General features: G+C 44.2%; 1 protein-coding gene, 1 long non-coding RNA gene and 1 pseudogene across 3 annotated transcripts in view; 2 read left to right on the plus strand and 1 right to left on the minus strand.

Moving 5' to 3' along the window:
• The first annotated feature begins 1188 nt into the window (after positions 1-1188).
• Positions 1189-17042, plus strand: LOC120609471 (uncharacterized). Its single transcript, XR_005654781.1, has 4 exons — positions 1189-1495; positions 6420-6606; positions 13833-13927; positions 16605-17042. It is a non-coding gene; the product is annotated as an uncharacterized LOC120609471 (long non-coding RNA).
• On the minus strand, positions 4629-4744 carry LOC120610105 (uncharacterized; annotated as a pseudogene).
• A 208-nt stretch (positions 17043-17250) lies between the features above and the next one.
• HK1 (hexokinase 1) overlaps positions 17251-27894 on the plus strand; it is a 66842-nt gene continuing 56198 nt past the window's right edge. Inside the window, exon 1 of one of the 2 annotated variants that reach the window (XM_039871987.1) lies at positions 17251-17270. Coding sequence is in view for 1 of the 2 variants with exons in the window: in XM_039871988.1 (XP_039727922.1) it covers positions 27823-27885 (63 nt within the window). In the remaining variant the exon portion in view is untranslated. Of the gene's footprint in view, positions 17271-27708; positions 27886-27894 lie in introns of those variants that run through there. The other variant, XM_039871988.1, reaches the window with a different exon arrangement.

A 27894-nucleotide genomic window follows, 5' to 3' on the forward strand; every position in this document is an offset into this window, starting at 1 on the left:
CCTTATACCTCTTGTTTGGTACACTACGCTTCTTTCAATTTTGAGGTCATTTGTTTTTACTTCAAATGCTTTCTATTTTTCTTTTTATTTTTCTCTATTTCTATAACTCCTGTTATCCAGAGATTAACACTTCTATTTCTATCCCCCACACTGTTTAACTTTTCTATTTCTTTTTCTCTCCACACTGCTTACTGTGAGAGTTCCTAAATTTGATCTTCCAATTTAGCAATTCATTCTTTAGCTGTATCCATTCTAATAGATGTATCCATCCATTATGTTTTTGCCTTTTACTTTCCTAACAGTGTATTTCAAAGAGAAAATGTTTTTAATTTTGATGAGTCTAATTTATTATTTTTTTCTTTAATGGCTTGTGTTTTTTGCATTCTACCTAGAAAGAGATAATTGCCTAATTTTCTATTATGTTATTTTTTTCAACTATCTATATTGTTTTTCATATATAATATTTCTAGCTTTTTATAATTTAAATCTTATTTCATGTTATTCTCCTTTATCTCATTAAGTATAACTATCATCCTTATTTTATATTCTCAGTCTGCCTCTTCTAATATTTCTGATTCAAATGTTATGTGTTCCCATGTTTGTTGATGTTCTTTGTTGTGTCCAGAATAACCAGACCCAACTTGAGTGCTCTTAACCAGGAGACAGTTTATTAGCCGGCGGCTGTCCTTGCAAAGGAGCAGCCCCGAATTGCCAAGATACAAGGTTTTTAAGCCCCAAATCCCATTCCTCATTCTGTCTTAAACACAAAGGTCCATCTTTCTCCTATTCACTACCTGTCAACCCACTGGTCAGGTGTGCAAGCGGGAAGTACAGAAGCAGAAAGCTTGTTGTTAGAATGTTATGTTCCTATGGGTGATTGCCCATGTTCCCATGGGCAATAGCCAGTGTTTCCATGGACGATGGCCAAACAGTAATTTTCAGCTTATATACAATTGATTATTTTTCATGCCACGCAAGCAAGCAGGGTTACACAGGCTAAAATTGGCAGTTAGCGTATGAGCTCATTGTTACAAGTTTCATGATTAACAGAATGTGGTTAGGGGTTCCAGAAACTAGGCCTAAGTTATAGACTTCCTTTGTCCAGTTTCAGGTTTTAATTATTCTTTAACCCTTTCACATTTCAGTGGGCTATTACATTCTTTTCAGATAGTTTTATTCCTCAGATATCTAGTTAGTTTTCCCTGGTGAATTTATAAGTCACCCAAGGATTACCCACTATTCTCTCTTGGAATGTGTATTGGGTCAGAGCCTAAGGCTAGGGCTTAGTGAGTCAGTCCCAGTAAGTTCATTCTGAGAGAGGTAGAGCTCTAGGATGGAGAGTCTTGGGCCCCTCAAATCCACAGTTAAACATTCCTGTTAGTCCTGGGTATTTCCCTTGGTCAGAGTTTTAGGGATTGGCCTTTAGTCTCTTAAGGAGAAGCTCTCTCTGGAGGAAACATCTCACTGGATTATCATCTACCAGACCTTGGGATGGGTGAGCGATGCCAGAGGCTAGTCAGGCCTCATCTGCTTTCCTAGCTCTTTACCTAAGTCAGACTTATGCTTGATGTTAGTCCATGGACCCCTGTACTGAGGTCTGAAATATTCTTGCCCCTATTGAAGGGGCAAAGGTGTTATCTCAGGTTATATGCAGAAAGAGGCAGGAACAGATTTTCAATGACTCGTGTTATTTATTATGTTATTCTCTAAACTACATCATTTTTCACCTACAAAAACAGCCATTTCATATTGCCCAATTGACACACATAGATATAGTTGTTTTTGTTTGTGACGGTGGTAATAAAATGGAATTCTATTCTATACATTACTCTGTTCCTAGCTTTTTTGGTTTAACAATGTTGACATAAGAAATGTTTAAACCTGTAGAGAATTTTTATAAGAGTTTATTTGAGCCAAACTGATGACATAAGCTAGAGAGCAAGGTCTCAAAGCCTCCAGAGAATAACCATTTTGCAGCTTCTTTTATGCATTTGAAATTAAGGAGGGGACATATGGAAGATTGGAGAAAACAAGATAAGGATTGGATTACAGGATAGTTAACAAGATTATGTGTTCTCTTGAGGGTTAATACCCTCTTGGAAGGGTGTTGCTTCTGGTATTTCAAAAGTGTGTTAACCTAGATGCACAAAATCAATGGACAGGGCTGGCTGGCTTAAAGCCTTTCACTAAGAAAGTTGTAGGCCTGGGGTGTGACTACCCACCATGACCTGCCCAGTTAGGAATTTATGATCAGATTACCCTGTGAGATTGCTTTCCACAGAACGCTTTTTTTTTTTTTTTTTTTTACCCACAATCATCATGATTTACATCATCTTTTGTTTCTTTATAACTTCTTATAAGCCTAAATCAAATGTTATTCACAAAGTATCCCAGTGCTGATAAAAAGTTTGCTTTATAGTGAAACTGTGGAAGGACAGAAGACGGGGCTGGGCACAAAAATAAATATGATGGTGGGATTAGGGCTGAGGGGGCAGAGAAAAGGAGATTGACATTTCCCAGGGAAACTGACAGGTTAGCCAGCATCCCAGGTCATATTCATGTTCTCAAAACTACCCCACATTTCCTCTGACACCTAAAGCACTTACTATAAAGTACTTACTGCTCACATTATGGCTGCTTGGCTCGCTTATCATGGGTATACGTGTGTTTAATCTGTGTTTTGTCTATCAGCTCTTTGAGGGATTCATAGTTGTACTCTACCTCTCACATCTGCCCCCCACCCACCTCCTATTACCCATACCCTTTGCCTGCTGTGTCTGGTACATAGAAGGCAGCACTCACTGGAGCAAACTGGAAATCTCTCTCTCCTCTCTAAAAGAACTAGAGGTATGTGGTTAGTCTCTGGGCCTCAGATTCTAGTCTATCTAGATTTCTGAGTCTGCCTGTGAGGTCAGGGAATTCTCCTGGGGCAAGGACAGGGTGGATTGTCCTGAGACTGAAGCTCGGATCAGAACTATTGGACGGCGTCTGAAGTTTTGCACAAAGGAGAATTGACTTGTAGATCAGCTGGGAGGTTATTGTGATAGCCCTGATGCCCTGTGCCTCCAGTGGACTGGAACCCTGTGGGAGCACATAGCTGGCATTTTTTGCTTGAGATTAGGAAGTCTTTGCTTCCTCTGTGAAGAGGCTTGAATTCAATGGACTGTTGTGGTTAAAAATGAAAGATTTGGCTCCAGTTGTTACAAGGTGGTGGGCAGATGAGCTCTCTCTCTGTTGGTGGAAAGCCAGTTAAAGAACATGTGGTCACATTTTTGTCTGACATCATCAAGAACATAGAGAAGTTGTGATTACAGCCTCAGAGGAGTGAGCTTTTATCTCTCTGTGACTCTCTAAAGCCATCTTTACAGCAAGAAGTGTCACAGCCTCAGTTCATAGTAAGTTTCTTTTGATGATTTGATTTGGTTGATTAGGTTCCCTGTTATCACTCAAGGGCTGATGTCATTTCCAAATGTGGTGTCTCCAAGAGCCTTCCCAGACCTGGTGGACACTGACTGATTGTGAGATGAGGAGGCTGAGAGGCATGTTCCTGTGTTGCATTTCTTCCTGGTCTTCAATCTGGGGCTCTTGGAAATGGGCTAATCATCTTTCTTCGTGTTGAGAGAGGATGGTGGGAGAGCATAAGAATACAAATTAGAATGAGAGTTTAAACTGCTCTTTTATACTTTGCTTCATTTTATTTTCTCTGAGTTGAGTCTTTTTTTTTAGCATGTTCTTTGGAGTAGAACTTGTCTAAGGTTGACTTTAGTTTTTCAATTGAAGAAGAAATTGAGTATTGCCCAATTGCAGGTAGACTAAGGAGGGTAGACTGGGATTAGATATGCAGAATGGTCGAATAAATGTGTGCATAAACATACAGTCTGTTGGATGACACAAGAAACATGTTCTGAGGGTTGTTTCCTTCAGGAGCTAAGTAGATCTTGTGTTGTGAAGTAGTTAATACAGATGAAAAGCATTGACAGTTTAAATAGAATCTAACAAAATATCTTCCTCACCAGCCAAACCATGAAAGCAGGACTTAATAGAAACCATGTAGGAGAGGTGTCAGTGAGCCAGAGAGGCTTGGGTCAGAGTTAGGATCAGATCCTTGTGACCTTGACTTAACTTTCTTCAGAGTGTGAACTAATTTGCAAAGCCGCCCGCATGTCAGCAGGCCCAGCTGAAGGGCACATGTGCTTGAAATTTCTATGACCTTCACCTTGCTTTAATAAAAGCATTTAAAAGTCCAGGGTCTTCTCTTATACTTTGGTTGGTCAGTGATTGTCTCTTCACGAGGAACCATAGATAAGTGTGATTGTCACCCTTGGAGGTTGTGGGGAAGGAGGAAGGTTTTTCTTCAAGAATCCTGAGAACCAAAGCCAGTGGAAGGAAATCAGAGGAAGGCAGATTTCTTAGACATAACCGGCCAACACTGGAAAAGGCTGCTTTGAAGGGCAAGATACTACCTACTGGGTCTTGTTTTCGATGGGGGTGGGAATGGAATATTATGTGCTTAGTTCCTTTCAGCGCTTAAAAAATATACTTTTAGCTCCTAGAGTCTCAACCCTTGAGCAATTAATCTCTGAATTGCTTAAATCATTGTATTTTTAAAAATATTTTTTTATTCTTTATGCCTACAGCACCTGGTCCTCCTAGGTGGTCTCCCATCCAAGCGCTAACCAGGCCCGACCCTGCTTAGGTTCCAAGATCAGACATTGGGCTTGTTCAGGGTGGCATGACCATAGACCATGGACTGTGGCTCCATTGGGGCACGAATCCAGGACCTTCTGTGTGTAAAGCAGATGTGCTAACTGCTACATTATGGAACCACATCCCTAAAATCATTGTATTTTATCCCCCATCCCGTCAAATAACTTGTCCCATGTCTCTCTACAGCTGCAGACCCCTATTAGGCCTTCTCTCAGAATGGCATCTGTGAATTTCTCTTCCATGTGGAGAACAAGAGAGAATGGGAGAGCACCAGGATCATTTTTATTATATTTTTGATGAGTGAATTCACTTGACTATAGGAATCTAGAATATGTCTCTCCACTTTAGCTGGTCGCAGAATGTTCAGGAGGGCTTGATAAGCCCATATCGTTGGCTTCACCCCAAAGTTTGCAGTTTGGTAGGTCTAGGGTGGGGCCTGAGAATGTGCATTTGTAACAAATTCCCAGGTAATGCTTTCGTCATTGTCAGGGACCACACTTTGAGAACCATTGCCTAGAGGATAGAGACTCAAGCCAGCCCACTTTCAGTATGGCCCAAATTTCTGGAGGTGGCAAATTAATATATATTAGGGCACATCCTCCTCCTTTCCCAATACTTCCTCCTCTTTTATCCAGGCTCATTTGTCCCTGCTTTAGGTGCCTCCAAAGAAAACACTGACTCAGAACAGTGCATCCCAGATCCAAAGTCACTTCCTCTAGGAAACCTTCCATGAACCCCCAGGATTAGATGTCGTGGCTCCCTATACTTTATGATAATTATCACACACAATTCAGTTCATAATTGTTAATTCATGTAATTTCTTAATTCATATCTCCCTCCCCCAGAGACTGTAAGCTCCACAAGGGTAGGATTTAAGAACAGTAGAAAAGAGGTGAGGTGGTTGGGTGGGGGAATGGTGGTGGGTCACCCCAGGACTGTGGAAGAGAGTGGAAGAACAGGGATTTTTGTCCTTAGAGAAGCACCTTAGGAAGTGGGGAGGAAGAAAGGAGGTGGCCTGGGACATTCACTGGGACGTTTGGCTCAGGTCTACCCCAGCTGTCTAGCAACTTCCCTATTTTTTTTCTACCAACTTGGGCATTTCATTTCTCCAGATTTTAAAACCTGGGTTGGTGTTACTAGCTCTGAGCTACTTGCTACCTCTAAGCCTCAGCTACTGCACCCATAAAATAAAGAGCTAAAGCCATAAGATGGGAGAGAACCGAGTTCAAAACCTGACTCTGCTACTGCTGCATTTCCATGAGCGTGTGACTTGGCTTTGCTAAACTTTGGCCTCCCTGGGCAAAAGGAAATGGTTTCTACTTTCTGAGGCTGGGAATCTTCCGGAGCCCATGCGCGGGAATTTTTTAGTACAGTGCCTGGCACACGTGAGGGCTCAATGCACACGAGCTACCATTGTCATCATCATCTTTATTATCCTCTTCAGCATTATCACCATATCTGTCCTCCCCCCAATCCAAAGTTTCTATGAGGTCCCAGTGGGACAAAGAACTTCATAATGCTAAAGCATTGTCTGAATTCAAGGGCATCCAAGTGCCCCACACCTGCCAACAAAATTGCAATAACATACTCTCTTCTGGAAACTCAAGACCTGTGCCCTTCCTTCACAGGATGCCAGCGCAGGCTCTCCCCTTTCCAGTCCTTTGGTGGCTCTTGATATAAAAAATGCATCTTTTGTCCCTTTCTGTTCTCAGGACTCCAACTAACCAACTAAAGAATTGTTAACTCAGAGCATTGTTCCTGAGGAAGAAAAGACCCAAGACACCCACCAACATCTGCTTTGTGCCAAGAATCTACAGTTGGGTTGCAAGGATAGCACATTGGGAAAATGAGAGTGAGACCAAGTAAGGAGCCAGCCGAGGTGTCTCAAGTCATCTCAAGGTTAGTGAGTGGGTGGCTAAGCCACAGCGATGTTCCTCCTCCCTGAGCCAGATCCTCCCTGGCCTTTTGCATTAGATAGCTTCTTGTCCTCTGTAAAATAAGATGAATGAAGGGATACCCAAGTCACATGATCTCAAAAGGTGGATCCTGGAGTTTAAACCCACTTATTTTACTGATGAGGCCTGGAGATGAACAAACACTTTCCCAGGGTTACACAGTGATTTGGAACTGGACAAAGACTCACTCCAGTTAGGTCCTTTTCATTTAATCGAATTTTATTTTATTTTATTATTAGTTTCAAGTATACGGTACATTAGTTAGACATTTATGTAGTTTATGAAACGATCTCCCTGATTACTCTTTTTCTCCTTTGGCTCTACACACAGCTATCAATTAGGTCCTTTTGTTTAAAGTAACTAGGCTAATGTTTAGTGTGATTTTTTTTTTTTAAGGCAAATTTTTTGCTCGTATTTATCATAGTTTGATAAGTTGTAAAAGGCCTCTTTTCTCTCCTTACTTATTTCCCCTTCTCTATTAACCTTGGTGTCCGAATTGATGCTATGCTGTTGAGTGAGAGAGTAGTACAGTGATTGAGAGTACCAGAGCTGGAGCCAGCCTGATTTCAAATCTCAGCTTTGCTACTCACCAGCTGTACGACTTTGGAAAGTTACTTGACCTCTTCGAGTGTCAGTTTCTTTATCTGTAAAATGGGATGATATTACTTATGGAGAGGTTCTTATAAATTAATGCCTTGAGTTTTAGTAGTGCCCGACAAATCATAAGCACTCGATAAATGCTCGTTATAATTACCTCCAAGTGAGTTGCTTAAGGCGTGGTCTCCAACATTTTTGGCACCAGGGACTGGTGCTTCTATGAGAATCTAATGCCTGATGATCTGAGGTGGAGCTGAGGCGGTGATGCTAGCTCTGGGGAGTGGCTGCAAATACAGATGAAGCTTTGCTTGCCCGCCTGTTGCTCACCTCCTGCTGTATGGTCTGGTTCCTAACAGGCCATGGACCAGTACTGGCCTATGGCCCAAGGGCTGGGGACCCCTGGCTTAAGGGAAAGATTGGAAGTTGATTGATTAGGGAGTGCATGCTCTCTGAAAAAGACACTAAACCAGTACAAATAAAGCATAGCTGGAAATGAACAAGGAGTCCAGCCATTAGCAGATGCAAATGAATTTTGGATATTTCTGTTATTAAAATGCTGGACATCAGGATCTCTAAATTTAGGTAAATGACACGAGAAATGAAGAATCTATTTTGTAATTGTGTTATGATGGTGCCTGTGCCAGCTTTTGGGGGAAGGACGGCACTTGGTTTATACAGATGCTTTAGATTTGGAGGAGAGTTCTCTAGAGATCTGTGTCCCAGAGAGAGGACCAATGGGCTCCCAGGGTAATGGAGTGACAGGGGAATGCAAACTCCCAACATAAAGTAGGGTGTGCAAAATGGAACTGTGGTGGGCCAGTGGAAATGCCACCAATTTCTATATAAATTCTAGACCAAGCAATTTTTTGAGAAAAAGCAAAGCTGCTTTAAATGACCTTCAAAGTGCTCTGGGCCAGTCTGGAGGGCTCCTTTTTCCCCTCTACTCCTGTCTCCTGGGTAACGGCAGATAGTGAGCTACGGAAGAAGGGGATGATAGCTCAATCTTCTCTTGTTATACAATGGATCCATGGGGACATTAAGAAATAAGTGCCAGTGGGAAAGATGTAAAATTTATTCTCCGTAAGGTTGCTTTGGTGATCCAGAATAATGTTTGAACTAGACTTGGGAAGCTGGCTGGGTATCAGAAAAGAAGGCGAGAATGCATGTGGACTTTGTTGATGAACTGCTTTGAATACTAGTGAGTAGCAGGGCTTCTATAGTCTCTCCTTGAAGAGGGAGCATGTGGTTCACCCCACTCCAGCATTCTGGAGCTGAGGCTCCAGAAGGAATGGATGACATTACGCAGAGTCTGGAGGAGAGACAGCATGTGCAATGGGGGGGGGGGGGGGGGGGCGGTGGGGGAAAAGGACTCTGGAGTCCATAAGATCTGAGCCCATGTTTGTCTACTCATGTTCTGCTGTGTGACCTTGGGCAAGTTCCAGTACCCCTCTGGATGTCAGCATCCTCATCTATAAAATAGGATCATAGTAACCCCTTTGTAATGGTGTTACCAGGATCAAATGAGAAAATGTACAAGAAACTCAATGCACAGTTAGTGCTCTGTGTGACTGTAACTCTTACTTCTTGTGGCATTATTAATGATTAGTGTGCAACAAAGTCTCATTACTGCCAGCTTCCATTCAGGTCATGCTAATAGCTCCCTTCAGGGATAAAAGTAGCTGTGTGTGATCTTCACAATGATCCTGTGAGATAGAAAGGAGAGTGATTGTTATCAAATGACATTGAGGCTTGGCGGGTTAAGCAGCATCCCTGAGAACATCTAGCTAACGAGTGGTGGACCTGGGGCTAGATGGAATACTACTCAGACAAATAAAAGAAAATCTTGCTATTTAAAACACGGATGAATCTTGAGAGTATTATGCTAAGTGAAATAAGTCAGGAGAAAGACAAATACCATGTGATTTCATTCATGTGGAATCTGAAAAACAAGAAAAAACAGAAACGAACTCACAGATATAAAGAACGAGTTAGTGGTTACAAGAGAAAAGGGGGCAAGGGGGCCAAATGGGTGAGGGGGTCACCTCTGTGGTAATGGATGGTGACTAGACTTTTGGTGGAGATCACTTCGTAGTGTATACAGATGTCAAATTATAATGTTGTACACCTGAAACTTATATAATGTTTTATATCAATTTTACCTAAATTAAAAAAAAAAAAAGGAAGAAAGAAAAAGAAAAAGAAAGAAAGAAAAGGGCTTATTATGAATAACAAGATACTTCTTTCACCTTTATCATGCTGGAATTATTTTAGGAACTGGAGCTATGTAAGGACAAAATAATAATATAATATAATACATATAGATATATAACAATGATAAGTAATAATATTTATTACAATAAAAGATTCTCTCATTGCTTTTATCACTTAGCAAATCACAAGGATTTTAGGAGCTGTGTGCTAGGAATGGGAACAAAGACCAAATATGTATTTCTCATTATAAATCACAGTATCACAGTGGTTCCACATCTCTGAGCCAGCTGGTCTCAGGCTCACTTCTGCATCTCTGTCAGCTCCCTGGTTGGCTGGGGGCTGGCTGGCCTAAGATGTTCAGCTGAGATGGCTCATTTCTGCCCCATTGTACTTCTTATCATCCAGCAGGCTATCTGGGGCTTCTTCCCATGGCAGCAGTGGCAAAGGTCCCAAGAACAGCAAGAGAGAGAGTAAGCCCCCCATGCATAAGCACTTTTCTAGTTTTTCTTGTGACACATTTGCTGTTGTCCAAATGGCCAAAGCAAGTCATTGGCCAAACTCAGGTCATTGTGGGTAGGAACTACCCAAGGGAATGGATACAGAGAGGCATGTCCATGGTTGCAACTTCTATCATGTGTGCAGTGAGCAGAGGAGAAGGTGAGTGCCAGGGCTCCAATCTTTATCCAAGCCAGGATTCTGGGCCGTGAGCCAATGGCTGGTGTTCTTACTCTGACGAGCCTTCTTGGGTTCCCAAATATATACAATTCATAATGTAGTTCCCCACTCTTCTCCCATCACAATGCACTATATTGTTCTTTAATCGTTATAAGCTCTGCAAGAACAGGGACTATGTCTATTTTAACCACGGTAACACTCCTAACATCTAATACTGAGATTGGCATGCAGCTGGTATCAAATAAATACTTATTAAATGGACATTTATATACATTCTCCTTTGAGAATTACAGAGGTGTTTTTTCATGCTTCATAGCAACCTGATATCTTCACCTGAGCTTCTCAGGGTTAGAATCATCTCTTACTCACCATCAGTCGATAAGTGTAGATAAATTAAAACACAGCTCTAATAATAATAATAGCTATTTATTTAGTACTTATAGTTGTCACTTATTAAGTACTTACTGTATGCCAGGATCTCAATCTGTATTACTTTATCTGCAACACCCATCAAGAGTGTTCCAAGATTCTACTAAACCTTCAGATTCAAAGACTGCTGCAGGCCGCATTTGGCCCCAGCCTGCCTGCAAGGCTCTAAGATGGGAACCACCGATTGGCAGCAAGGCGATGTCCAGTACTCCTTTTCTGAGGGAGTCGGTGCAAAAGTCCACACACGGTGCAGGTCAGGTGGGAGGTGTCTCACTGGGCAGGTGCAGAATTATGTATATACATTTATGATTCCACATACATGCAATGTCCAGAATAGGTAAATTCATAGAGAAATAAAGTAGATTAGGGGGTGGAAGGAGGAGCGAGTGGGGAAGTGACTGCTGATAGGTACAGAGTTTCTTTTGGGGGGTGATGAAAATGTTTTGGAATTAGATAGTAGAGATGGTTGCACAACCTTATGAATATACTAAAAACTACTGAATTATATGCATACTTTAAAAGGTGACTCTTTTGGTATGTAAATTATAGCTCGATTTAAAAATGTATACATTTAGTAATATACTACAATAATGTATACATTATAAAGAATAGCTAACAAAAGTTACAGGGTGAGAATTTAAAAAGTCATAAATAAAACTTCTGATGTTGTCTTCCCTCCAACAAATTGTCTTGTGCACTTCCTGTGGACCCACTGTTTTAAACCATCTCTGAATAGATTGTACCTTCAATTAGAAACTATGGCACTTAGTAAGAGCTCTTTTTGCTTTCACAACTGTTTTGAATTTCAATAAATCAGTAATCAGTCAACAATAATAATTGTTAGGTAACATACATTGAGTACTCACCATGTGCCAAGCACTATTCTAAGTGTTCTGTTTACATACACACACCTCATATTCCTATGCAGCTCTATTGTGTTATTGTTATTATCCCCATTTTACAGTTGAGGAAACTGAAGTTGAAGAAACTTTTCAGAGTCAAAGCTATTCTGTGGCTGAGTAGGGCTTCAAACCAAGCAGCTGGAGGCTACTTTCAATGCCTGTGTTAACCTCTAGGCTGTATCGAACACCTACTATGTCCCTGCACCCTGGGAGATTTTCCTCTGATTGCGGAGGGTGTGAGATTACAAGTAAATGGAAGACCAGAACCGATATTTGTAAGTTCTCCGAAGAATATATAACAGCCAAGTTCTGTGTCTCCTCTCTTCCAGAACCCCTTGGAATGAAAGGGTTATGTGTGAGCTTTAAATCAAATTTTGTTTATGTAAACAAATAACCAAATCTCCTGAAAATTTTGTTTATGCCTTTGAGCTGGAACAGAGAGGGTTTGGGATGTTAGGGGTGACAGGTATCCTGCCAAGACCAACTCTGGCGGAATTCACCCAGCCTGAGCCGTTGGGATTCTGTGGCTGGGTGCCCAGCATTATGCCAGTGTTAGAAGGCTGGACTCTTGGCTTACTCTCTTAGAGCTGAAAAGTCCTTAAACACTAGGGAGGATTTGCTGCAACACACTAATTGTTAGGCAAATCACATAACATCTGTGAGCTGCTCAGGATATGGTAGAGACTTAATAAAATTCCAATGAATTTTGACATAGGATATCTGACATTTATTGACTAGGGACTCTTAAGTTAGCCTTTCTATATATGAATTATAGTCTCTATCCAGTGTAACCAATAAAATTAATAGGATCTATATTTACTGACATGAAAAGATTTTTATAGTATAGTATTCCATAGATAGTCGATTTTAAAAGAAAAAATTTAAAAGTACATTTAAAAAGAGCACGTTTCCATTTTTGCATTGCTATTGTTATGTAGTTATCTGGAGAAAAATATCAGGAAGGATATATACCAAAATGTTAACAGACATTATTTCTACAATAGTAAAGGTGATTTTAATTTTTAAATTATGAGCTTGTATTTTCTGACTTCTTTGGCAATAAGTTCATATTGCTTTTATAGTTAGAAAAGAAATTTTTAACAAGCCCAATCTCGTATGATCTCGGAAGCTAAGCAGGGTTGGGCCTGGTTAATACTTGGATCGGAGACCACCTAGGAAGACCAGGTACTGTAGGCGTAAAAATAAAAAAATAATAAGGGATTGTAAGCCGACAAGTTCCTTTCAATCTGCGAGGCCAACCAAGGGTTGCCTTGCCTAAAAGAAATAAAAATAAAAATAAAAAAGAAAAGAAATTTTTACTCAGAGAGCCTCCCTATCCTGTTTCAATTAGGTGGAAAGAATGACTCTGTGATGAAGATCATACTTCTTAAGTTTTGGCCTTTTGAAACTGTCTTGGCTAATGTCTACTTTTTTGGAATTTTTACGAGAGTTTAGTTGAGCCAAACTGACAGCATATACCAGGGAGCAAGGTCTCAAATGCTCCAAAGAATAACAGTTTTGCCGCTTCTTTTATGCATTTGAAATTAAGGAGGGGACATATGGAGGACTGGAGAAAGCAAGATAAGGATTGGATTACAGGATAGTCAACAAGATTGTATGCTCTGTGAGGGTTAATGTTCCCTGGAGGAGTATTGCTTCTGGTATTTCAAAGGTACGTTAATCTAGATGCACAAGAACAATGGACAGGGTTGGTTTAAAATCTTTCACTAAGGAAGTTGTAGGCCTGGGGCTGGACTACCTACCCACCTTGACCTGCCCAGTTAGGAATTTATGATCAGATAACCTAATTTCCATTTCTATTTGATTTCCTTCCCAAAGTACTACCCCTTTTTAGATGTCATTTTAAGCGGAGGAGGCTTTAGTGGGTGATGAGGCACCACCTACAAACAGGCTCCAGGGAATTTCTTCAACAATAATGTCCTATGTGTGCTCCCCATCCCCGTGACCATCCATAGACTACTAATTTGTACTTCCTTAACCCTTTACCTCATTCTCTAGGGAATGCAGTTAGCATTAACAGAATGGCTAGGAGGAGATCTAGAGGAGAGAAAGAGCAATTAAGGGGATCGTTTTATAAACTATATACATGTCTAACCAATGTACTGTATACTTGAAACTAATAAAATTAAATTAAATAAAAAAGAATAATGTCCTGCCAGAAACCTGGAAACCTCATGACATTTTACTTGGGATTACAGATCCTTCTGGAAACAGGGGTCTCCTCCACTCTGCCCATGGTCCTCAGTATCTGGTGTTTAGACTCCCCACTGGTGAAGACATGAGCGAGGCTAACGAAGGCCTGACACTGCCTCCTCTGGGCTTTGCTTTTCTCCAGGATTCCCAGCCCCCGCTGCTGAAGGTAGAGAGAAGAAAGGACCCAGGCACAGCAGGTGTACTCCCACCATGGGACAGAGCTGCCAGCGAGCATGCGTAAGATCTCCCCTAGTTTTTCTCTGACTTCTTATTGTCACAAGCACCACGGCCTGCTCAGCCTACTCTTTCCCAGCAGGGAACTATGTTGGGGTCAGTTTTATGGGAGGAAAACCCCAGACCAAGAGCACAGCAGGGACATGTTATGGGACAAGGCAGGAGCCCCTCAGATTTGGCCTCTAACTCTCTGTGCAGGTTAATTCTCGCCCATACCAGGTAGGTCCTGACCAAGGGGAACCCAAGAGATCGGTCGCATAACCCCTCTAGTCAGTCACTTCTTAGAGGATTATGTGGTGAAGGCACAAATGTGTGCTGAACACGGGAGTGTGCCTTTTTCTAAGAGAAGCTTGGGCCAGATTTTATGTTGCTATGTAAAAGCAGAGCTCCTTCCTGCCTTTTAGAGAGAATTTTGCTTCTCTTCTGGCTGTTGAACAAACCCTGGAAAATGTTTATAGAATAAATTATATTCTCCTGAGTAGCTGGCTCATTTTAAATTAACCTGTGCTGCAGATGGCTCATCTGGAGCAAGAATTACAGTTGCTCCCTTTTTATAGTTTGGGAAATTGAGGCACAGTGCATTTAGGCACAATGACAAACACGGGGCTAGGATTTCTGGAGTGCCTTGAGGACAGAACTCAGAGCAACATCTCAGTCATTGCTGTGGCCTGGCCTGTTTGTCTTGTGACTACATTTTCCTGGTCAGCCCTTGGGTGACAAATTAGTTCCCAATTAGCATCTGAAAGTGGGGAGGAGGAGTTCAAGCTCAAGGAGCTGCAGTTGCGGCAGGTGAGAAGCCTGGGCACACCTAGGGCAACAGGCAACTTTCCCTCAGTTTAAAAGGCCCCCCGTGCATCATCTCTCAGAAAGGCTTTGCAAAGTCCAGCCCGGATGCATCCTTCCTACTGCACAGGGCTTTGACAAAATTGCGTTCGATCTTGTTTCTAACTTGCCCAAACGGGAGCTCAGTCTGAGTCGCATTTGTAGAATCTGAGGCTCCTGTTTGAGTTACAGTGGAGAGTGAAGGCCTTTAATACATAAACCTGAAGACTCTTTGACCCCTGAATCCCCTATGCCTCTTCTTTCTCTTCTCCTCCTTTACTCATGAGGTTGAAAAATTTTGCCAGCTCTGGGAAATGAACAGCACCTCTAAACTAGGAGGTTTGTTTGAGATGTCCTTACCATCTCTTATGGTACCCACTGCCTCCTTCCTGTGTCCTTGCCTGCTCCTGCCAAGCTTTGCCAGCCCCAGGCAAAATGCCACTGAGAGTTTAAAGCAGGCCAGACCAGCCTTGGAGAGGTGGCACAAAGCAGCCAGTGTCACAGGCGCCATGTGGCAGTCAGCAGGCTCAAGTACTCGGAGTTCAGCGTCAACCTGTGGGTCTAGAGCTGGTACTACAGAGTCCAGAGAGGGGAACACAGACTCTTGGATCTCAGATACAAGGTGGAAACCAAGGAGTTGGAAATTGGTTTGACTCCACAAATAGCCCAGGGTAGGTTGCGGTATTGCCCTGTGCCTCTGTACATTCATGATCTTCACTGTAGCTACTGCCATTAAACGAGCGATTGCTCTGTGCCAGCCACTCCACTTTATACGATCTTCTTTAGTTTTTCACGAAAGCCTAAAAAGTAGGTATATTCCCATCTTACAGATGGGGAAACTGAGGCTTAGAGAAGTTAAATGACTTGCCCAAGTTTGCACAGCTGATCAGTGGCAGATCCAAGGCATAAATCGGGTCTCTCTGACTCCAAAACTGTGCTTTTTCTACCTCTACAATAAATTCAAGGATGAAGGTAGGCATGCAACTCCAACCACAACTTCCCAAGGGCAGTTATATTTCGAGCTGTTCCATACTTAGAAATGTTATGCTCTGGATATTGAATTCCCACTCTTAATCTAAGAAAAGGCCCTAAATTGTATGGTTCATTTAGCTCCTTTGTCCTTGGCTTCTTGGCTCTTCTAAATACCAGATGGTGTTCTTCACTGTTGCCTTACTTTTAATTCTCGCGTAGGCCTGTAAGTATCTGCAAGGCTTCATTAGAACTCTTTCGGCAGGGCATTTGCTCTCATGGGAATATCGGTATAAGGCCTAGACTATTTGGGCCTTGGGCACGTAAAAAACTTGCCCAGATTGTCCCGGTCACTTGGACTGTTTATGGGATGCATTTTTCTGCTTCCCTAGTTCTCTAGGACCATGATTTCTATGGAAATTCTTTGATTTTAGGCCTACTCAGAAGAGGGCATAGCTTTTCAGTTCATGAACAGCAAATATTTATTGAGCACCTACTCTGTGTGAGGAAGGACAAGAAGTGCTAAAAAGACGGTCCCTGCCCTTCAGGGAGGAGACAGAGGTTATCTCTAATTTTTACAGGTACTGCTGGCTGCGCATCTGTAGGCTGGTATGCAACCTTTCAGAAACCTCAGTCTCTTTTTTTTTATAAAGTAGAAGTGCCTCTAGTACTGTCACTCTGGGTTTCAACCTTTCTCACCCACCAGGGGTGGTGGTTGCAAGAATGCCAAGAGCAGCAAGAGAGGGCAAACACAAGCTTTGCCAAAAGAAGTCACAAGGCCAGCCCCAGAATCACTTTGATTGGAGATTACATGAGAGCGTGGGTACAGGGAGAGGTGTCGTGGCTGCTTCTGCAAAAAAAATTTACTGCACACTTCTTATCTCTTCAGCTGCCATCATGAAGAAATCCGCATGGGCCTCTCTCTTGATTGGCAGCAGTTTCCAAAATCTGTGAGGCATGGGAAGTGATGAAAGGGCGGGATGCTGATTCACTTCTTTCCAGACCCCAGCAAGAGCTGGTTGCTGCTTGATGGCCATGTTCCCTCGATGCTCATCTGGGAGGCATTGCATCCTGTAATCTTGGGGACATGTGCGGCCAATGGTTCAGCAGGGACAGATCCCTATATTCCCATACCTCCCCTATACTCCTCTCTAGCAGCTCAGCCAGTACTGTGCTTTCGTTATTGACATATCCATGTTCTCTAGTGGATTATGGGTTCCCTGAGAGCAGAGTCACTTGTTTTCATCTTCGAATCTCCACTTCCTAGCACAGTGCCTGTCATATATATAAGTGCTTAATAAATGTTTCTGTGAATAAATTTACTTCTGACCTCTGCTGCATTTCATCCAGAGAATCATTAATTGTGTTAAAATTTGCTTAGTAATTTCAAGGTTGCTTATAATTACTTTTGCTTTCTGAGCATAATTGATGAGTTATAAGCATCAATATGTTGTGAATGCAAGTTCTAATATACCTTTGTAACATGTTATCTTATCCTATATTTGAGGAGGAAGCATGCGAAAGGCCAATCCAGCCCCCGCTTACTAAAGCTAAGGTAAGAAACCTAAATATTCTATTTATCTTTGTAACATTTTCTGTAAAAGAGAGATATGGTGTGGCAATACCCTGTGGGACTTCTGACCATGGTTTTAGTGAGCCAAGCAGCCCACAGTGCCTTCCCGGGGTGAGGAAGAGTGCTAACTGTAAACTGCTCACTATTGGGCCCTGCCCACCCCACAAGGCGGGTGCTTTCTGAGAAGGCCTTGGTTATGAGGCTTCCTTCTTAGCACTTTCTTGGAAGCAAAATGCTAAGTATCAGAGCTAAATACAGGGTCCTCCTGCTTTGGAGCTGCATGGCATACTGACTATGGAAGAGACTCTGGGAGAGGGAATGGGATAGTCTTTCCCCGTTTTTTCCAATGTGCCGAATCAGGCATGCCAGGAACTTGGCATCCATCCCTCTGCACTTGAACATGGACGAGTTTCAGATGCTTCCTATTGACATAATCCATATGGTCCCAAATTTAGAGCATTTTCTTTGCTATTTGTGATGGCCTCTCACCCTCTCCCCCATTCCCCAAGCTGGCACCTTACCATGCCTTTAAAATTACAATAGTGTGGATCTGAGGGGGGTCACTTCATGAGAAAGTGGTGAGGTAGAGCCTTGTAGAGCCAACTTGCTGGAAAAAGTACAGTAGGTTGTGATTTCTCCTGTACCTGGGTCCCTTACCTGGTTCCAGGTGAGGCCCGAGCCTGTGTCTGGATTCATAGCCATCTCTACTCTGCTGCTCATTGCACTGACTGAGCAGTTATACTCTTGTTCTTTCAAGAATGAATTAGACAGAGCCTTTGGCTTCTGAGGACTTATGGCTGAGAAGTGAAACTCAACATACCAAGAAAGAAAAGTTACAACATAGGGTGACATGTGCCTCAAGAGCCAGATGAGGGAGAGATTAATCCTGTCTTGTGGTAATAAGGAAGGTTGGATAGAGGTAGTGAGATTTGCAGAGGGTCTTGAAGCAGAAGAAGGAATTTACAAGGCCGGGAAGGACTTTACAAGCAGAGAGAGAGCAGCAAGTACAAAAGAGCCTTGAAAGATGGAAAGAAGCCTGGAGAGTCTGGCTGGTGTGGGGCTGGTAGGCAAGACAGGAGGGGAGGCTGACGAAGTTAGTTAGGAGGGGCTGGCATTGGATGTCTGGGTAAGGAACTCTATCTGTGGGCCCAAAAGATCTTCTAGGCTGAGGAGTCACGTGGTTAAATTGTTTCTGTCTGGCAGTGACAAGGAGCATGAGCCTTGGGCATCCGGGAAACTAGACAGGGGGCAATGGGGATAAATATAGAGAGATCTCCAGAGTGGGTGTGTATGCAAGCGGATCCACCTCAGAGGGGGAAGAAAGTATTATGAGTTCAACAGGTACCAAGTTTTTAAAGACCAGTCAACACTGGTAACCTTGCTTGGTCAGCCTTGTACCCAGGGTCTTACACAATGACGAGGAGGCTAATAGTGGCCCCCTCCTTTGTTTACTGGGCCATTTTTTAGCATTACTTTTATAAATTTCTGGTTGAAGTAGTTTTATGTGTCATGTTATCTGACTTTAACCTGTTAGGGACTGAACTGTGTCCTCCCCAACCACCAGTTCATATGCTGAGGTCTTAACCCCTAGTACCTCAGAATGTAATCACATAGAGAGATTATGTCTTTAAAGAGGTAATTAAGTTAAAATTAAGTTAAGTTAAATAGGTCTTTAGGATGGGCCCTAATTCAGTTTGATGGGTACCTTTCTAAGAAGAGGAAATTTGGACATACAAAGAGACATCAGGAAGGTGTACACACAGAAAGCAGACCATGTGAGGAAGACAAGCATCTGCACGCTAAGGAGGAAGGCCCTAGACAGAACCAAACCTGCTGACTCCTTGATCTTGGACTTCCAGCCTCTAGAACTGTGAGAAAACTTTCTGTTGTTTAAGCCACCCAGTCTGTGGTATTTTGTTATGGCAGCCCTAGTAAACTAATATAACACGAAGAGAACTCTAAAGTGCAAACAATCAAATGTCCATCAACTGATGAATGAATAAAGAAACCGTGGTATATCCACGCAATGGAATATGATTCAGAAATAAAAGAGAATGAAGTAGTATGACATGAATGAACCTTAAACACATTATGCTAAATGAAAGAAGCCAGTCACCAAAGATCACATGCTGCATGATTCTATTTATATAAAATGTCCAGAATGGGCAAATCTGTAGAGACGGAAAGTAGATTTGTAGTTGCCTAGGGCTGGTGAGCATGGGGGTTTGGGAAATGACAGCTAATGTGGACCAGGGTTTCTTTTGGGAATGAAGAAAATGTTCTAAAATTGATTGTGATGATGATCTCACCACCTTGGAATTGTATTAAAATAATCGAATTGTACATTTTAAATGAGCGAATTATGTGGTATGTAAGTGATATCTCAATGAAACTGTTACCCCTCAAAACGCATTCCTTAGCCGAGAAGTATAAAGTATGTGTGAATATACTACAATGTGTTTATGAGCTCATCTGCTCATGGACATTTGGGTTGTTTCTAGTTTTGGCTATTACTAACAAAGTGTCATGAACATTTGTGTAGAACTCTTTCTATGGACATAGGCTTTAACTTCTCTTGGGTAAATATCCAGGAGTAGAATTGCTGGGTCATGGGGTAGGTGTTTGTTTATTAAACTTAATTAGAAACAGCCAAATAGTTCCAAAGTAGCTGTATCATTTTACACTCTCAAGTATCTCATCCGTTTTCACGTCTATGTTTTAGGTATGTTTTATAATGTACATATTAGTACTGTAGTATGTATTGAGAGTTATAAATAAATTGCATATTATTGTGATTAAAACAGACAGGCTCCATAGCCTGGGGCTACAAGAGAGTTGATATTGCTAAGGGCTTTGTATCAGTCTCCTAGGGCTGCAATAGCAAATGACCGCAAACTTGATGGTTCAAAATTTCAGAAATTTATCATCTCACAGTTCTGTGGGCCAGAAGTCCAAAGTCCCTCCTGATCCCTCCACAGGCTCTTTCTTGCCTCTTCCACCTCTGGTGGCTCCAGGCATTCCTTGGTTTGTGGCTGCAGAGCTCTCTCTAATCTCTGCCTCCCTCGTCACATGGCATTCTCCTTTTTCTCCCTCTGTCTTCTCTTCTACCTTTGATCAAGACAGTCATCATTGGATTTTGGGCTCACTGGGAATCCAGGATCATTTTATCTTGAGATCTTTACCTTAATCACACACAAAAACCCTTTCCTAATAAAGTCACATTCACAGGTTGTAGCTCTTGGAGAGGCACCATTCAACCTACTACAAGCCTGTTCTAGTGGAATGAATAGGGAGGAGAGGATGGATTCAAAAGAGTGCCTAGGTTTGATTTGTTTCTTTATATTGTTTGTTCCTGAGATATATGTATAGGTAAAATTGATGGGGTTTGGTGATAGATTAGATGTGGGTACTCAGGAGGAGAAAGAGCTCAATCAAGGATGATGTCCAGGTTTCCAGCTTGGGTGACAGGGAGATGGTTCTGTCTGGAACGCCCTTTTCCCAGACACTGGCGTGTTCCCTCACTTTTATTTGGGTTTCTGCTCAAATGTCACATCGTAAGAGAGGCCTTCCCTATCCATTCTACCTAAAATAATACTCCTACCTTCTACATGTTCAACCTGGGTATTAGGATCAGATTTGGCTTACAGTAACAGAAGACCCTCAGATAGCACTTAGGTTAACACATTGAAATTTTATTTTTCTCTCAAGTTCTAGAAATCTGGAGGATAGTCAGTGAGGGACTGCTATGGGGTACCTTGGTGACAGGGACACAAGTTCCTTCTCTTTTATTTAGTTGCTTTGTTTGTGTGGCTGCCATTTCCAAGGTTATCTTACAATCCCAGACAGTTTCTGGATCTCCAGCAAGTCTGTATGTATTTCAGCCAGCAGGAAGGAGGAAGGAGGGCTGACAAAGAGACCATTGCTGTGTCTAAAGGAAGATTCCTGGAAGCTACTCTAAGACACTCACTCTTGTCTCTTTAGCCAGAACCTTATCACATGGCCACATCTAGTTATAGGGGAGGCTAAAAATGTAGTCTTTATTTGAGGGAGGGGGAGTCTGAATTCAGCTAAAAATTGGAGTATTCATTTGGGCAAAGGGGAAATGGAAATTGTAGGTTGTAGCTGAGATGGCCACATTCTGCTTTTTTTTCCCTTCCTCCTAGCACCTGATCTACTGTATACTTAATTTGTGATTTGTTTACTGTCTGCCTCTGCCCATCAGAATGTGGGCAAGGACTCTGTTTTGCTCACCAGCACGTTTCTAGTGACGAGGAAGTACGGGAGAGATTTGGTGCTTCACAAATATTTGTTGAGTGACTAAATGACAAGGTGGAGAATTGAGAAGAAAGAAATTTAAGATAAAGAAAATGACCATGATGGAAGACCTATTGAATTGCAGGTGCCTATGGGATATTTAGGAATAGATGTTCCCAGGGAGTTAGAAATATGAGTCTGGAGCTTGGGAGAGAAGTAGTAGCTGGAGCATTTGATAAGAGTGATTCTTTGGGTAGGGTACCCTGGACCCTCAGAGGACAGTGAAAGAGGAAGGTACACTCAGCCAGATTAGCGGAATCTACCAAGACAGATGCCCCTACTGGGAGGGGCAGCTGCTTCCATACGTGGTCATTCAGATCTGCCTCACGCTTGGTTTGAGAATGCTCTTTGTAGGAGGGCTCTGCAGAGCCAGGGTCCATGTGCCACGTTTTACAAATCTAACCAAGTACAACTTGGTACCCCCAGGCTCCATAATGCAGGTCCTTGAATGCATCTGTGACTGAGATATCACTGGGCCTGGCTTGAATAAGAGAAATAAAGATAGTATGTGACTATTTCATCTTGTTAGAGGGGCAGGTCTGTCTGGAGCCTAATTCTTCTACTCAGTAGCCATGTGACCTTGGTGAAGTCACTTAACCTCCCTGGGACTCAGTAGTCCCATCTATAAAATAGAGATATAACTACCTCATTGAGTTATTCTGAGGGTCAAACAAGTTACTAATATAAGTAAAGAATTTATAACCTAGTCTGTAGTAAGTTCTACCTAAGCACTAGCTATTATTATTATAAAGCCAGATGTATTTAGTTTAAAAAGCACCCCTTATTTTTACTTCTCTGGGTTAAAACATCTTTTCCTTTAGGGACCTGTGGCGGTAGAAGGTGGAAATTATAACTTTAAAAAGTATCCATTCTTAGCAAAATAAAAGTCAGTACCTAGTTCTTGCTTGTTTGTACGTTTAATTTGCTGACCTGTGAAACCCCATAGCCGAGAAGCCTGCCTAGGTGTTGGCATGACCATTTCCCTCTGTCTTTGGGTATTAATTCTAGGGGGCAGGAGTGAGGACCTTTCGTTGGCATCACGATGGCGGTTGTGTGTGGGCACTGGGTGAACCATCCCAGGAAACTCAGTGTAACCAGCATGGTGATTTGAGATTGCTCTGTTTCAACAAGATATGGGCTTCCTTTGAGGAAGGAGTCAGCCTGAGATAAGAAGCAGGGCTGAAGCTAGGCAGGCCTCAGCAGTCTGGTTAACCCTTCTTCCTCTAGCCCATATTCTTTATGTGTACGAAACTCTTTGGGTTCAGAGGCAATAGAATGAAGATGAGATGTCCAGGAAGTAATGGGGCCAGACGGCTTTCCTTGGTTCCCCTGAGGGACTGTCATCCCCAAAGGGGAGCAGAAGACTTCTTACAACAGAAGCTGGGAAAGGTGTCTGTGGAGGTCAGGGCCTTCTTAGCTGGTAAACAGGTCGGGGCTGAGCAAGGGGAAGGCAGACAGAGGCCTTAATGATACCTGAAGAGGTTGAGACTTGGGTGAAGCAAAAGAAGTGCTTAGGGTACAAAATCTGGATGCAAGATTTAAATCTTGCACACCTACACACCTGTCTCACCTCATTTTAATTCCAGCCTTAATAACTAAGGCCTTCTGCCTGTAATTTCCAGTTATCAGTTGAAAACCTAAAAGCCTACAAGGGCCAGTCAGTAGTGTGTATCAGTGAAGTGGGTGGGCTGGGTGGGGCCTGCGGCAAGCTGCAGCACCCCTGCCCTGTCTGAAGGGGGCAGTAGGCCCTCGGTTCTAGCTGGTTGTTGCAGATATAACACGGGGCCCTGTGGGGCTAGACCTTAGATGCCAGAAACTTGGATTTTAAAGTGAAAGCTCTTAATTTTCAAGCTCATATTTATAAAACATTAGGTGGGTCAAATAAGATATGTTGTAGGACACATTTTAACCTGGTAGTTGCCAATTAATAACCTCTGTTATGATATTGTCAGAGGGCAGAACTTTGGGCAAATGAAAGAGAAAAGGAGACAGGCTGAGAATGTGATTTTACAAACCCAGCAACAACAGGGACTGGGCACCTGTGTCTCCTCACCAGCTTTCTCACACGGGAAGTAGAACTGTCTGAAAAGTTGATGAGAAAGTCACAATGAACTTTCATCCCAGAGTACTCTGGATCTGCAGAGCTATTAAGACCCCGGAGAAGTGCCTTCAGGATTGTGCAAGAGAGACTGCTAAAAATAGTAGGAGTTGATTCATCTCAGAAATTTCCTCCTGGAAAGTTAGGCTCTAAAGCAGTCATTCGCATTCCTGGCAGCACCTGCAACTCATCTGGGGATCTGTTAAAAGGTGATGTTTAGACTGCACCCCCAGATCAGTTCGGTCATCATCCCTGGAGCTGGCCTGGGTATCAGTGTTTGTAAAAGCTCTCCAGATGATTCTTTTGTGCAGCCAGGCTGAAAAGCACAAATCTAAGTAATACAAACGCTGGGTCAGCCTCCCTTCCAGGTGCTTCTTTTCAGAATGTGCTGTGCATGACAGGTCTCCCCCAACGTGTCAGGATTCCAAGATGCTGTCATGGTTTGGGCGCTGGCCTTAATTTTTCTTTTTTTGCTTTCTCTTTATCATTGAGACTTTAAATAAGCTCTTTAACCTCCATAACCCTCAATGACTGATTAAACGGGGATAATGATATTTGTCCTTCTAACCTTACCAGGCTGTTATCAGGAGAAATGAGGCAATAAATGAGAAACTGCTCCGTAAACTGTCAATATTAGGCAAACATTGCTCTTACAAGTGTGTTTCCAGGTGCTGGGGTGTAGCTCTGATCCACTGGAGAGAATTTCTGGAGTAACATTCCTAGTGCCGCAGGTCAGATGTGAATGTTTACATTCTGATTTAGCTGCAGGCTGTGTTTTCTTATCGGCATGTGTGTTTTGTGGAGTGGCAGCCTGGCACTGTCTGACCCCCACCCCCTCCACTCCAATTCATGCAAGAGGAAGCACAGTAAATGAACAGAGAAACCCAGGGGACTTTAGGGAGAGGGGAGGGCCATATGGAGTGTAAAAGAAGGAGACCTACAGAAGTAGACTTCTTGTGGCCAAGGTTTTTGCTGCTCTTTATGAGAGCCCAGAGAGAGTAATCAGCAAGGGGGCTTAGTTGGGGTCTAAGAGCTACGTGACAGCAAAAAGAAGCAGAATAATAAAGAAATGCATGCGGTGATAACTGGCAAGATAGAAGAGACACAGGCCCAGTTTTGAGCCCAGTGCAGCATGGGCTCTGGCCTCAAGAAGCTGCCTGATTGGGGCAGATAAGGCCAGCCCCCAAGAAGACAGTCAACAATATCAGGCAGTTTGTCATGACTCAGTGTTACTTATCTGAGGCCCAGGCTGCAGTGAGGTGGTGGGAAGAATGGACAAAGTACTGGCTTGGCGGCATCAGAACCGGGTTTGAGTCCCAGCTCCAAATTCGACCACAATCTGACACTGGGCAAGATGGCACACTGGCTGCATCTCAGGTTCCTCATGTATAAAGAAGGGTCTTGGTTTAAATCTAGATGGACTCTGAGTACAGTCTGAGTTTGCCCTGTGGAGGTGCTGAGGCCTGGGAGACTGGGGTGAGTAGTTATTTCAGGGAAGGCTTTATGGGGAGGGTGGGTGACCTGGGCCTTAGGTGAGACAGACACTTGGTCAGGTGGAGGTGACTGCAAAAGTTAGGGCAAGCAAGGAAATATGAGCAGGGGCTCAAATGGAATGAACATGGTGGGGGCTGAGGACAGTGGGAAGTGGCCTTGCTGTGGCTAAGGGCAGAGGAAGAGATAAGTGGGGATGGGTCGAGTCAGATTACAGAAAGCCTCAGACACCAGGCAGAGATGTTTAAATTGGGTCCATTAGGAAGGAGGGGGCGATAGAGGGATTTGGGGCAGGGTTATGATGTGATTAGGCTGCTTTTTAGCAGGAATAATGTGACCTGGACCTCAGAATGACTTGGATGGCGAGAAGCCAGGAACCAGGGAGGGCAGCTAGAAGACACTTGTAGTATTTCTGGCATTGGGTGATGAGCACTGGGGGTTGAGGAGAGGCCGTGAGTTAGGCCAAGAGATATTTTTCAGGAAATACTGTTAGGCCTTGGGGACTGGCAGCACTGAGAAGCAGTTTCTGAAAAGCCAGAGAAGAGAAAGCATTGGCAGCCTCCCTGCCTGCAAACAGAACATCTCAGGGTAGCCTGGCAATTGGGAGGATCAGCATGTTTCTGCCAGAAAACCTGTTTCTGGTTTACGATATTGTTAAGGGGGTAGATCAGGTTTTGGGGGACTTGAAGCTTAAATAATTTTGGGGAGCTTCTTTGGAAAGTAATATGAATTACAAATATACAATTGCTAGGCCCTCTCAATGCCTAGAATAGGAAGAATGCAAGTGAGAAGTCCTGAAGTTTAAACCTCTTCAGCTCCCCAATCTTACAATACTTACCATTCATTAAGTGTATATTACAAGCAAGAATTTTATTTGTGGTATCTACAACCAAGAAGGGTGGGTGAGCATTAGTATCTCTATCCTATGGATGAAGATGCAGGCTCAGAGAAGTGACTCAGGTTGCCACAGCCACCAAGTCAGAGGTTGAGTGCTGCACTCTGTTGAGGGATCTGGCCTCACCAGCCAGATCTAAGGTCCTCTTGGTGAAGGCAGCAGGCAGGCCCCTGAGGTTCCTAAGGGCTGTCCTGAACCTAAGATATCTCCCCCTGACTCCACTGTATTTTTCCTAGGCCTGGCCAGGGGCCCTCAGAATCCAAGGCTGGGGTAGAGGTGTGTGGTGGTGGGTAGACTCCATCCATCTCAGGGCACCACATAGTGGCTTTGAAAACAGTCCCAAGGTCTAATTCTGGATGTACAACTTCTTGGTTGTATGAAGTTCCATAAGATGTATGGCCTCCCCAAGACTCAAATTTACCTGTTGAATCAGGATAGTAACCACTTCTTTGTATTTTAAGCTCACTACATGTCATCTTGTAAGGCAGCAAAGTTCATGGGGGTGTCCGGCATGCAGAAGCACTTAATCTAAGAATCCTGACGACTGCTCTCAGTCCTAATTAGCAGCATGAACACTTCGGATTCTGTACCTCCCCTCCCCCATTTGAAGCTGACCGTCTTTCCAGGGATCCCTCCTAGCTGGGCTAACCTCCTCCGGGGAATTCAAAAAGGTGGCACTTGGGAGGGGCGCCTAAATTGTCCCCCTTACCCTAGCGAGCCTGGGTACCCAAGAAGTGGAGGCCCGGAGGATGGGGACAGGCCGGGGCCTGCGGCCCAATTTCGCCCAGCAGGCATTTGCCCTCTGAGGATAGCTGCAAGAACCTGTGACTGGCCCGGGGTGGGGGTGGGGGAGCGGTTGGGGCGTTGTTCTCGGTTTAGCAATACCATTCCGCCGGCCGGCGATTAGGCCGGGCTGGCGGGAGGCACCGCAGCACCGGTGGGGTGGGACGGGGCGGGCCCGGGTGATGCGCTGCGCGTGAGGACCCAGGTGGGGCTCCGCAATTGGCCTTTGGGCCCACGAGGGACGGCTGGCGCGGGGAGCGGGTGAGAGGACGGCGAAGCCTCTGCACTCCCGCTTCCGCCCGCACAGGCCCAGCTCGCTTTCCACGCCCACTTCTGACAGCCCCCTCACGGCGTCTCCCCAAACACGGAACTCCCGGGGCGAGGCTTCATTTCGAGGAAGGAAACCGCTACCCCCACCATGGGCTGCCCGGCTAACAGCAAGTCCTCTTGGGGCGCTCGTCCCAGCAGCGCCTTCCCCACGCCCCGCACTTTCCCGCCGCGCCGCGCCGCGCCTGGGCACGGCGCCGCCACGCGTGACGGTGCGCGCGGGAGGGAGCCTCCCGCCCCCGCGCCGGCTCCCTACGTGGGGGACGTGCAGGGAGATGCCGGCCCGTGGGGGATTTCGCAGCGTCGCCCGCCCCTTTTCCGGCGCGGGAGGGAGCGGCCACCGCACCACCCCGCCCTGGCCCCGACGCCACCGCCGGGCGCTGCAGAGGCGAACGGCAGCCAATGGGCGCGGAGGAGGTTGGCCGGCTGGCGGCTGTCACCCTCCCGGGGACGGGAGCGCGGAGAGGGGAGCGCGCGAGCTGCCGCCGCGCCCCGGGCCGTGGGGGAGGAGCCGCGGGAGGAGGAGGCGGAGCCGCCGAGCAGCAGCCGGAGGACCACTGCTTGCCCAGGCTGCGGAGGACTGACGCCGGCCCCACGCCTGCCGCCCTGCGCCCCCGATCGCCAGCATGATCGCCGCGCAGCTCCTGGCCTATTACTTCACCGAGCTGAAGGATGACCAAGTCAAAAAGGTGAGCCCC

The sequence above is a fragment of the Pteropus medius genome, unplaced genomic scaffold (assembly GCF_902729225.1).
Source record: "Pteropus medius unplaced genomic scaffold, Ma_sr-lr_union100, whole genome shotgun sequence".
Classification (NCBI taxonomy): Eukaryota; Metazoa; Chordata; class Mammalia; order Chiroptera; family Pteropodidae; genus Pteropus; species Pteropus medius.